Source organism: Lutjanus erythropterus, chromosome 2, assembly GCF_056507025.1.
Source record: "Lutjanus erythropterus isolate fLutEry1 chromosome 2, fLutEry1.hap2, whole genome shotgun sequence".
NCBI lineage: Eukaryota > Metazoa > Chordata > Actinopteri > Lutjaniformes > Lutjanidae > Lutjanus > Lutjanus erythropterus.
In genome coordinates this window covers 27,597,917-27,610,704 of record NC_139318.1, presented here as the reverse complement: position 1 = coordinate 27,610,704, position 12,788 = coordinate 27,597,917, and the positions used below count along the sequence as shown (strand labels likewise).

The following is a 12,788-nucleotide window of genomic DNA, read 5'->3' as shown; positions in this document are numbered from 1 at the left end:
GGTTGGCGCAAATATTCTCTTCAGAAAATAGCAAAACTTTATGTTCCTTTAAGCGAGAGCCATAGAGAGTTTCCACACTAACTGTTCTTTCTGTGGTGAATATCCAAAAACCATTTTACAAATGTTTTAGCATTGTTCTCACACCAAGAAATTGCAGATTTAGCATTGATCACATCTGTAAAGATTTTTCATTACTATGGGAATATGTTGTGTCAGAAAAGAAGACAAATATTCTTTTCAGGATAAATCTGATGTTACCGTTAAAAATCTCATTCATAACTGTAAATTTAGCAATGAAAAAACAATTTTTTGTTTTTTTTCTGAAGGATATCGTTATTAATAGTTTTGTCCAGTGTGATACCCCTGGCTCTTTTGTTATTGTTTAATCTGTAAAGTTTCTCCTGTATATTGAATTTGTATTGTCATGTTGTTCATACTACTACTACTACTGATAATGATAATAATAATAATAATAATAATAATAATAATAATAATAATAATAATAATAATAATAAATGTTTACTTCAACCAAAAAAGAAAGAAAAGGAGAGAAGTGGTTACAACTTGACAAACAGTCCTGTGTCTCCCTCTCGTGGTCAATTACAGAAACCACTTCTTGTTTGGGACTACATCAAACCCTCAGAATCCTATGAAACGAAAGTGAAATACACTCTCTCACACTGTCATCAGCTGTCAGCAGGTTTACTTTCTGTTACTGGTTTGACCCGTTCAGTTGTTTTTGGCAGGTCTCAGTCCCCATAACTCCTCAGTTCACTCCGGTTATCTCATACTTTAGACTTTTAACAGCAACATGTCTGAAATCGGTGCAATCGATGAAGGCTTCTACTCCAGACAGCTGTAAGTACTCCACATGTTGGTGGCGAGTGGTTAATTTAACTGTGATAGACGGCTGGTCGACAGATCCACTTGCCCTTTACCTGTGCAGGTATGTTCTGGGTCATGATGCCATGCACCGGATGGGCGCAACCAACGTCCTCATCGCGGGCATGCGAGGACTTGGAGTAGAAATAGCCAAGAATGTGATTCTGTCCGGAGTGAAGTCTGTCACCGTCCAGGATGAGGGGCAGACAACGTGGACCGACCTGTCCTCCCAGGTACTAAAAATGTGGTGATGATCTGTTAAAATGAAAAAAAATAAATAGATAAATAAATAATTAAATCAAACATCTTGACAGACTTTGGATGATCTTATGGCAGTAATAACTAATTTTTACTCAATGAAAAATGCCTCAGTGATTAACTTTTTAAGTCTTACTTAAGCTACTGCATAATGAATAAAATAATCTTCTAAATTTAACATATCACTCATCATAAAGGTTAATATCTTGGTTTTATCTGTGAAAAAGCAGCAAATTAAATATTAATGGGGGTATGATGGTAATTGTGAACAGTTTTTCTTTCAAAGGAAGTCAGTTTACTTTCACTTTGACTCCTTCCATCCCTATACATTAAATTATTTCCATAAAAGGAAGATACATACCTGCTGAGGCTTAGACAAGCATTTTTGGTTTCATTTTCTATTAAGACCACAGCTATACTGCTTTATGAAGGCATTCACAGTGTATTATAGTGCATTTGTCAGGGACCAAGCAGTGGGGCAAAGAGGAAAACAGGGATTTGTTGAAAAAAATAGGGTTTTTATTTACCCAAAAAATGCAAAACAATATAAACCAGGACCTTAATAACTAGGCCTATAAAAGAGGTCAACAGAATATAACTATACTCAGAAAATGACAGCAACAAAACAAGGCATTAACTGAACAAACTGACCTCACAAAATGAAACATGAGGGAACATATATACTGGCTTGGCCAAACCAACTAACACAAAAGGGGAAAACAAAATGGGTATCCACTAAAACTAATACACAGGAAAAACTAACTAAACCCAAACCCCCCTCTGACATGGCTGGAGATGGTACGGCCTGATGAGCTGGCCACAGGATTTAACAGGTTCCACGCCTTGGCCACACCTTTTGTCCCCTCCAGGAGGAAACCACCCCCACCAGCATGGTAACTCAAAAGAAGACAAAGAAAAATGATTAATACAACAGAAAATTACTAAATTTAACCTTACAGTGTGAAAATGTGTGCACTCCATTTAAACAGTGTAAAGCTAAAGGAAAATAAAGAAATTATAACTCAAATAAACTGTAGTGTGGACCTGAATTGTTTGGGGTGTGGCTGACTGCAAATTAAATTAACCTGTGCACTGAACAAAGAAGTGAGGTGAGTGTGTGCATGGTTTTACCCTCAACTGTCCATTTGGCCATCACAGCATTCATAATCCTTTATGACTACACATGATACATTTCATGTTGCACTATATCAACAGTAACAAAACATTAGAGATGTGACTCATAATAAATTATAATTCTCACTCATTGATTTCATCCCACAGTGACAATAACGCTTGACAAAATGTATTTTGTCTTTATCTTACTATATCATATATATTTACTTGAATTTGTTTTGCTTTCTAGTATCTGGAAATTGAGTTGAGATTTTTTTCAGCCTTAACTTTCATTTTTGCACCAGTTTTTCTTGAAGGAGTCTCACCTTGGTAAGAACAGAGCCACATGTTCCCTCCAGCAGCTGTCGGACTTAAACCCTCGTGTGCGAGTGTCTGCCCACACCGGACCGCTGACTGACGACCTGCTTCTGCAATTCCAGGTACATCATTGTTGTGCCTAATAGTGCACAAAGACTTCATGGTTATATCATTAAGGCTGAGCTGACAAAACCAAATGATCGGCTTTTATGTCTGATATGGTTTGTCCTCAAACAAATGTCATATTTCAGGTAGTGGTCCTCACTGACTCCTCGCTGGATGATCAGAGGCGTTTTGGTGAGCTCTGCCATTCACGGGGAATCAAGTTCATAGTAGCAGACACCAGAGGACTCTGTGGGTAAGTGGGTGAGGCAAATTGTGAGAAATTGACTAAATATAGTTAATGATGCACGCAAGAAAAAAAGGGAAAACCTCGCGCTTCATTTGCAGTCAGCTGTTCTGTGACTTCGGGGAAGAGTTTGAGGTCTTGGACCGTGATGGAGAGGCACCTGCATCAGCAATCATAACAAGTATCTCTAAGGTAATACTTCCCACTGTTTTATTTTACTGGCATATTAAAATCCTCTCTAACACAACCAGTAACCCATTCTAAAACCTGTTTGTCCTGATACTGTAAAGGTTTTGTTGGGTAACATTCAGATCTATGGGCAATTTGCCAGTTTACCTTAGAAGCCAAACATACACAAAGCAAGATAAAAAGGCCAATCTGACCTGTCCGATTGAACTTCACAAAATAATAATGTACAAAATAAGCTGGCTTGAGCATTATCATTAGAATATAATGCTTGACGTTTGTCCACCTGACTTTATTTTAGGACAGTCCTGGAGTTGTGATCTGCACAGATGAGCAGAGACACGGATTTTCAGATCACATCAAAGTTTCCTTCTCTGAAATCCAAGGCATGACGGAGCTCAACAACATCAAACCTGTGGAGATCAAAGTCCGTGGTCAGTGATTACTTTGTTTCTTCACAGTTTCTTTCCTCAGCTGTTGAGACGGCACATAGTGTGGTCAGACCTCCGCGTGCCACTCAACATTTTCAAACTTTCCAAGGAGCATCTCAGTGGAATTTAATAGTTGTGATGAGATTTTTTTTTCATTTTCTCAGTATCTAAATGTATTTTTTGTAATTATACAGGCAAACAATACACATTGCACTCACAAAAATATGAAGACATTACAATATAACTCTAAAACTAAGAAAAAAATGAAAATTACACAAAATAAAAGAAATATTAATAAAGAAAAAATAGATAAAATTGAAAGGATCCCTTCTGTAAGGGTATTTAGAGTTATAGATTAATTCTAGTGAAGAGTATAGTCCCACTCTTCACTAGAATTAATCTTCTGCCATTTCATATCATTTTTTCTACTTTGTAATGGTTTGTAGCTTTTATGTTTTCCAAAAGAAATTGGCTTCATGATGTATAAAAAAAACTTAATTTGGTCCAGAAACTTGTGACATCTGGACAATAGAAAACAAATGTATCTGATCTTCCTCTTCCTCATTACAGATTCAACAGATTCTAGAGTAAGAGTCAACTGTCGTTTTGTAAATTGTTCTGAAAAATTGTTCACAAGGTTTACATGTAATTTGTTGTTTCTATCACCAGGCCCGTACTCCTTCAGCATTTGTGACACTTCAGGCTTTTCTGAGTATCAACGTGGTGGAATAGTAACTGAGGTTAAAGAGTCCCTCAAGCTAAAATTTGTAAGTATCAACATGTTTAAACTTTCCTAATTTTTGAAAAATAGAGTGGTCTTTGTTAATATTATGAATATGACATGAATTTCAGAAACCACTGAATGAGGCTCTGTTGGACCATCAGCTGCTGAAAATGAATGATTATGGTAAAATAGAGAGACACAACACTCTGCACCTGGCTTTCCAAGCCCTCCACAGCTTTGTGAAGAAAGAGAAGAGACTCCCTCTTTCATGGTCTCAGGTGAAGGTCACAGAATACTACAGCCCATATTAAATAAATTTCCCAAAAAGTTGTATAATATGTAAAAAATAGAATAAAGCTTAATCAGGCATTGCAGTTGCAGTATGATCACCAAAGCAGTTTACAGGATTGTTTCCACTCACTTCTTGGTCTGATTAATTTCATACAGTCAGATGCAAATGTCCTGCTTGACATGGTGAGAGAGTTGAATACAGTCGCACAGCTGGAACAGCTGGATGAAGCTGCTGTGCGAAACCTGTCCTGCACAGCCCGGGGTGACCTGGCACCTTTGAATGCTTTCATTGGAGGCCTCGCTGCTCAAGAAGTTATTAAGGTGAGTTTTGTGCCCGTGACATTAGTTTGAACTTTAAATACCACTATTGTTGTATTGTGTATATTAATTATACATAACGTACGTTGTAGTGTATATAGCTGACTGTATTTTTCTCTGTGTGCTCTATAACGTTCCTGCAGGCATGCAGTGGGAAATTCATGCCTCTTCAGCAGTGGTTTTACTTCGATGCACTGGAGTGCCTCCCTGAAGAGGAGAACCAACTGGCAGAGTGCTCCCCTCCTGCAGTATGTTGAGAAATTATTCTATATAAACAAGTCACATACAGTGTATCAATCAGCAACATTCAATCAAAGTTCTGGTATAAACTTTTTTTTGGGTCATTCTGCAATACAAAGACAGATTTTGAAACAATATTTAACAAAACACATTAATAAATCAACAGAAAAAGAGAAGAACAATAAATGCAGAATAAACCCAACACCATAGTCATACACTATCTCCTCTCAACTTATAGCCAGCCTAACAGCCCAAATAACAAACATTAAGGGATATAAATAAAGACGCACTTGATCCTTCTTCATTCAGTGGAAAATCTGATCATCTCTCAGGTCACAAAAAGAAAATAATGTAAGTCTACGCTTAATTTTCTTTTAGTTAAATGCATTTTCCCCCTTTCCCCTCATTGTTTTTGTTTTCTAACAACTAATAGAAAGGAAGAATAACAATTATTTAGATCTTACACAGATGTCCAGTCAGGCCGTTCCAGAGAGCTAGCAAACAAAGCGATAAGCAAATAACAGCAGTAACAAAAACATGAGACAACAACAACTAAAAGAAAGACAGAACAATAATAATAATAATAATAATAATAATAATAATAATAATAATAATAATAATAATAATAAGCATCAAATTAATTTATACAAAAAATAGGGTTAGTCTCTACAAATCATTAACTTACTAGCTTTCTGTAGCAAGTGGATAGATGTCCATCAATCTAGCTACAAGGTTTCAACATAAAACACTTTTCCATCTTTTGTCTTCAGGACACGGTTGATAATAAGGGCAATCATATTAAATTATACTTATCTAGAATGCCTGTTTCATAAAAATGACTTTTTCAAGTTTAGCCATATTCAACAGGGCCTCAGTCCAGTTTTGAATGTATGGAGGTCTGCTGTCTCTCCATTTGTCTGATGTCAATTCAACATTTTCTTTTCCTCTCTGACAGAAACGCACAAGATATGACGGACAGATCGCTGTGTTTGGGGCAGCATTCCAGGAGAAGCTCGAGAGGCAGAAGTATTTCCTGGTGAGGGCAGGTTCTGTATTCGTCCAGCAGGTGGCGCACTCTGCACTGGGAATGCAGGCGCTCCATCTGTGTTTCGCTTTGATCTTGTCTGGTGTTGATGATGGCACATGCAGGAAACGGCTGTGATTCAGGCGGCATTTCCTGCCAGAGTTGACCTCTTGGTGTGCAGGGACTGTTTAACAGTGCCAAACCCTTTCTCTGTTTCCTTTGACAGTGTTATTTTTACTGCTGTTTACTGTCTGTATGTGTCTGTTTAAGGTAGAGAGAGTGCATGCATGTGTTTGTTTTAACACAGTAGAAACTGCATGTTAAGTATCAGGAAGTAAAATAAATCATGTGCAACAATAGATAAATCTGTTGTTTGGCATGTGGTAAAACACAAGGTAGGCTCATCTTTTTTTATCTGTAAAAGACAGCTTTAATTTGATGTCATCCACTTGTATTACATGAACTAAAGATTCAAAGTTGCCTTTGCTTGACTGCTTCAAAGATATCAAAACTTGTTTTTTTTAACCAAGGCCTATCTCTAGATTCCAAAAATGTTTTTTATGCTTTTATTACCCCTGAGTTAGACTGTTGTAATTCTTTGTATGTAGATCTGGAATGGTCACCTCTTTGTCATCTGCAGTTGGTACAAAATGCAGCTGCTCTTCGTTCAACTGGAAAAAGGAGGCCTGATCATATAACACCAGTATTGGCCTTCCACCACTGGCTTCCTGTCCATTTCAGGACTGATTTTAGGATTTTATTGCTTGCTTTTGTGGTCTGGTGCCACCTCATCTAACAGTTAGAGCAATGAGGTCAACCAACCAGATGCTGAGATCCAGGCACAAAAATAGTGGCACCCTCTGGAACAGCTTACCTTTTCATATAAGAGCCGCTCAGACCCTAGAAACTTTTAAGTCTCTGAGAAGGATTCACCTCTTCTCTTTGGCTTTCAATTTAAGTCAGCCTTGGTCAACTGCGATTGCATTAAATGTGGTATATTAATAAACTGATTTGAACCTTTAACCTCATGCACATTTAGCCTGAAACAATCTCTCTTATCATTTTTCAAGGTTGGAGCTGGTGCTATTGGCTGTGAGCTCCTTAAAAACTTTGCCCTCATGGGGCTCGGAGCTGGAAAAGGAGGACACATCACTGTGACAGACATGGACTTCATAGAAAAATCCAACTTGAACAGACAGTTCCTGTTCAGGTCTCAGGATATCGGGGTGAGAAACGCACAGTACTTCCTTCCTCTAAGAGGTGAAGAATCGCATGTGCCACCATAGCTCACTGGCTCTTGTTTGACCTGGTTAAGTGGAAAGGTCAGAGGTCTTCTCTAATGAGACAGGTTGGGGGTGAACGTATTGTGACTGTCTTTGTGTCAGATTACATGTAGCTGCCGTGCTCCATCATATGTGGCGGTTGTTGTTTTGCAGTTTACATGAGCAGTATATCAGACAACTGATCTCTCATGTCTGAATAAACAACTACCAGTGTCTAAACAACTTATGTAACATGTAGTTGAGTGCACTTAGTGGGTATCTTGACACAAGATCTTCAACTGCTCTGAAGTTCTGGTGAGAAAAGCGCCGATGCTTCTGTTACATAATAGAATAGCAGTGAGACACTCAGAATATAGTGTCTTGACAGTAAACATACAGCATGAATTATTGAAGACTAACGATGTCTTCTTTGGAGGTTTATTTTTATAGAGAGATGCAATATTAAATCTGTATATTGGTTTTAAAAGAAAGTTTTATTCTCCTTCCATCTGTCATTATGTTTTTTCTTTGTTTGATTTTACCTGCATTGCTCATGCAGAAACATCACCCATTGACTCCGAAATTTTGTCCATAAACAGAAACCAAAATCAGACATTGCTGCCAAAGCAGTGCAAGAAATGAACCCGCAGATGAACATCACCGCTCACCAGAATCGTCTTGACCCTGACAGCGAAGGAGTGTATGATTACAACTTCTTCAGTGGTCTGGATGGAGTGGCTGCAGCCCTTGATAATGTGGAAGCCAGTGAGGGCACTCATCTTGTCTTCATTACAATTATTACCACAATCATTACGCCATATACATGAGTCCTTCTTTTTGCTGCCCAGGGATCTATCTGGATGGACGCTGCGTTCAACACCGGAAGCCGATGCTGGAGGGAGGAACTCAAGGAAGCAAGGGTCACACTCTGGTGGTGGTGCCTCACCTGACAGAGTCTTACGGCAAGGGCTCATCAAGTTCTGATAACGCCATCCCGCTGTGCACTCTCAAGAACTTCCCTCACCGCATTGAGCACACCCTGCAGGTACAGTGTACTTCTGATTAAATCTAATTAAAGAACCAGCCCACTCCTGCCATGTTCTACCAATAAATCCTCCTAAATCTTACACACTGGGCCTTTAAGATTTGTATTTGAATTTCAGAGGTCGATTTACCTCATTTTGCTTCATAACCTACACTGAATGACCAGGCACATAAAATAGACCTTACTTCAAATGATACAAAGTAAGTTTAAAACATGTTTAAAATGTCCACCTCATTTACATATATATTGATGAGCAAAACAAAACATTAGAAACATCCTTTTATATAATACAGTCAAATACAGTAGAATCTCATCTCATGCTAACATTTGTTAAGTTGCACTAAACACAAACCTGAGGATGATTGAAATGTCTTTAGATCTGCTGGTGTTATGACCCAGCTCAAGTGGCCACAACAAAAGGGAGAGAAACCATGTAACGACTGGCAAAGGACATCAACAGTAAAAAAAAAAAAAAAAAAAAAAAAAAATTGATCACATTAAGCAGCTGGATTAAATATGAACAGCATGAGATGTGTAAATCAGTTGAATCAGTGGTGTCTGAGATGCATGAGTGAAAGTAATGTGGGTGTTGTATGGTGTGAATACAACATAGGGATAAACTAAAACAACCAAAACCAAACTGAGACGTTGTGTTCTTGTAGGGAGGGAGCAGAGAGAAAGCTCAGATTGCAGCTGCTGTAGGTGGGACTTAAATAATCTGGTCAAACAGACTAGATCAGCGTCATCATTAAACAGACCATAAACCACAGTATTTTCCAAATTTCAAATTTAACCAGATGATAGCACTATATTAAATGAAAAGTTAAGGACTAATCAAAGTTATCAAAATTCATCTTTAAGTGAAAAAATCAAAGTGTCAAACACGTGTTAGCACTAGAGTAAAAGTCAGGCTCAGTAGGGCTCATCCTCTGGGAGCCATGAATGTCTGTACCAAAGTTCATGTCAAGCCATGTGATGGATGTTGTGATATTTCAGTCTAGACCAAAAAATGATGGACCAAGCTCAAGAGACAGAATGACACTGCAGTTCATACAGTCACTCTGCAAGAATGGCTGTTCTCTGGTCACAGTTTTATTTTGAGTTTAAATGAGTTTTCTTTCCACTATTTCACTCCTTTCAGTGGGCCAGAGACCAGTTTGAGGGACACTTTAAACAAACACCTGAAAATCTGAATCTCTACCTGAGGTAAGCTGTGACACCAGCCTCATGTGATTTACCTTGTTGCCTCCAACAAACGTGAGAAATTACATTGACCAGTCTGCTGCCAGCCTGCTGGTACTTAATGACTTTCTCATTTTACAATGCATGTCTGCTCTCTTACAAAGCATTCCAGCAAACTTACAAAAGCTAATGAAGTGCTTCAAGCTCATTATTTTGTTTTATAAACAGGAAAACATGTGGTTGGCGTTTAGCAGTAAATCTCTAGTAAAAATGACATAAACAGTCTGTCCTGCCAAGGCTGCACTCTGCGCTGTATCTTTCACAGCAGCGGTAATAATAGATAAAGTCTCTCAACTAATTAGAGGCTTTTTGGTTTATAAGCATCTACTGAATTGACACTGAGCTAAGATTACTATATCATTTTAAATAAACTGTACTGGTATATTCATATTTATTTGAGCAGTAGGACTTTCTTATTTATTATTTCATGACCAGCACCTCAATGTTGGTGGACTGAAAAACACAGAGTTTGCCATAAAGTATTGACCAATAATGTAGCATGATGTCGGTGACAGATCTGAGCCTCCAGACGAAACTTTGTCTGAGCTTTGAGTGTCGGAGCCCTCCTAATCCTGCCATGTTTTGAGATGTCTCTGTTTGTTTTGGTGAGATTTGATATAATCCCATTATTGTGAAGTACTTACACTCTTTCTAGTGTCTTTAAACTGAAGGAAAACTTGTGACTAGAGCAGAAATGGTGTTCGCTGCGTCACACAGCCCTTGAAGTTTCTCATGTTATACAGATGTTGGGGAAGAGTATCTTTTATGTGTTTAGGAATACTCTAATAACCGCTTTTTTCAGAGGCCTCTTTGTAGCGCAGTCATGAAAAACATTTCTGGACGTTTTCATGAGGCAGGTCAGCTACGCTTCATAGTCCAGTAAATTTTTGAGTCCTTGTTAATGAGGTTATGGAAAAGAACAGTGTGTTTTTGCTGTGTTCTCCTCCCACCCACGCAGCTCTATGCAGAACTATGACTCAAAATCTTCTTGTTTAGACATGTTTAGGTGTAACTGCATGCAGAGGGGGTAGATCACGTTTGATTTCGCAGTGGAAGGCCATACATGGTGAGCTGGCACATGATGGCGCAAGAGCTAAGAGCTGTCCCGGCGTGTTGTAGGGAGTTACACTGACCAGCACACTAACAGCTTACTAAACAATTCCTTCTCCCTCTTAGTAGTCCACAGCCATGTGTCAAAGGAATCCCCTTTGAGTCACCAATAAAACTGTGCCCCAATTTACAAAATTCTGTTTAGTCTCCTTTGTAGTTGATAGAAACTAATATTTTTACTAACAATATATTGAGGACTTTCCCCATTTTCACTTTCCAGGTCAAATGTTCTTTCCACAGTTCAACTGTTGGCCACATCCAAGTCAGCAAAGCTTTTTTTATTCTGGAAGATAACCATTGAGAATGTGTTGTACAACTGAACATTTAGGTTAGGTTGCAGCGACAAGGATTCCTCTTTTAGACAGATGAAGAGAAATAATCAAGTTCCTCAAAGAAAGTTAAGGGAGACCCAGCTGAGCATTATAAGGTGTCGCAACTAGATTTCTCAAAGAATGAGAAATTAGAGCTTCTCTGCCGAGCCACCATGAGTAGTACGCTAACTAATGTTTTAGCTTGCTAGCAAACAATATAGTGTTCAGTTAACTTTTTAACTAGCTACCAAACAATGTAACATTTTGTTGACATTTTAATTACCTAGTAAACAATATAACATTTTATTTAACCTTTTAGCTAACTAGCAAACAATGTAAAGTTTTGTTAACTTTTTAGCTAGTTAGCCAAAAATGTAATGTTTTGTTTTTTAGCTAGCTAGCAAACCATGCAACCGTGAGGAATTCAGAGGAATTGTTGTACTGTTTCCTGCAGAGATGTAGGGTTCGTAGAGCGGACTCTTGGTCATGGAGACGCTGAGGCCCTGGAGGTTCTCAGTGGGGTGTGTGGCAGCCTGGAGGACATGAGAGCTGGAGGACAACGTCCAACGAGCTGGGAGGACTGTGTGAGCTGGGCACGCTGCAAGTGGGAGGCTCTCTATAACAACGAAATCCGCCAGCTTCTGCACTGTTTCCCTCCTGAAAAGGTAAACTCTCCCTAATGCAAAGTAAAGCTGTAATTTATCTTTATGGACACAGAGGGGCACTGTTGTACACTTAAGGTCCTTGGATACCAGTCATTTAAACACTACAATGTGGCATCAGCACAAAGGCCAATCAAGTCTTTCATTTTCTACATTTCTCTTCATGGAGCAATGCAGGATATTTTCCCCAGGCTCAGAGACCACTGTTACCCTCGTCTGAAACCTGAACCACTCAAAGCTGCTGATGAATATCTCTGAGCGGCTCTGAGGGTTTGTAATCTGGTGAAGCATGCAGACAGAGTGATGTCACATGTTGCTGTCACACCTGGGGGGGCACGGATCAGTATCAACCCAAACAGACCCTCACTAACCCCAGACCCCAGTCCAACAACTGGCTGCCTGTACCCTCATTATATGTCCCTGCAGGGTTATTGAGATTCCTCTGAGCAAGAATGATTTTCTTCCATTCATGTCTGCCTTAATATTTATAATAGGGCACTGAATTCCCTGTAAGACTCCTGTGAAAAGCACGACTTTTGGTATAATAAATAAACCAGTTCTCATGTGTAACAGTTAACAACAATCCAGAAAATATCATGACATTTTGTTAAGCCTCAAACTCACCATAGAGCAACTCTGTGGAAGTTATAGTTGTTATTTTTTACTTCTTTTTTTTTCTTCCCTAGTTCCCTTTGTCCTAGTTACCTACGTATCAGAGAGTTATGTGCTCATTGTCCTGTTGGTAAGTCACTCTCGACCACAAACTCTCTGAGGAACTATGATAAGGCAGCTAACGTCAGTTAACGGTCACAAACTGACCTTACAAATGAGGGTACAGAAGCATGACAGATCAAGACCACACATTTAACATAACAGCTACTTTGCTGGGTGTGAGCCTCCACACAGAAGAGAGCGTGGTTCTGGATGTGTGTTTAAACTTTGACACATGGAACAATGAAAAGATCTGAGCCGAGACATTATGGAAGCATCTTTATCCCTTTATCTGGTTCTATATAAGGCTC

At 38.9% G+C, this 12,788-nt stretch overlaps 1 protein-coding gene across 1 annotated transcript in view; it reads left to right on the top strand.

Annotated features, from left to right (window-relative positions):
- Nucleotides 1–715: 715 nt before the first annotated feature.
- Nucleotides 716–12,788, top strand: part of uba7 (ubiquitin-like modifier activating enzyme 7) — a 45,232-nt gene continuing 33,159 nt past the window's right edge. The window contains exons 1-16 of the mRNA XM_084735741.1: nt 716–858; nt 947–1,115; nt 2,559–2,693; nt 2,823–2,929; nt 3,022–3,112; nt 3,408–3,540; nt 4,207–4,304; nt 4,390–4,539; nt 4,709–4,873; nt 5,014–5,118; nt 6,066–6,146; nt 7,205–7,360; nt 7,996–8,161; nt 8,245–8,441; nt 9,583–9,647; nt 11,559–11,769. Of these exons, the coding sequence (XP_084591867.1) occupies nt 812–858; nt 947–1,115; nt 2,559–2,693; nt 2,823–2,929; nt 3,022–3,112; nt 3,408–3,540; nt 4,207–4,304; nt 4,390–4,539; nt 4,709–4,873; nt 5,014–5,118; nt 6,066–6,146; nt 7,205–7,360; nt 7,996–8,161; nt 8,245–8,441; nt 9,583–9,647; nt 11,559–11,769 (2,076 nt within the window). The 5' untranslated portion in view covers nt 716–811. The remainder of the gene's footprint in view (nt 859–946; nt 1,116–2,558; nt 2,694–2,822; nt 2,930–3,021; nt 3,113–3,407; nt 3,541–4,206; nt 4,305–4,389; nt 4,540–4,708; nt 4,874–5,013; nt 5,119–6,065; nt 6,147–7,204; nt 7,361–7,995; nt 8,162–8,244; nt 8,442–9,582; nt 9,648–11,558; nt 11,770–12,788) is intronic.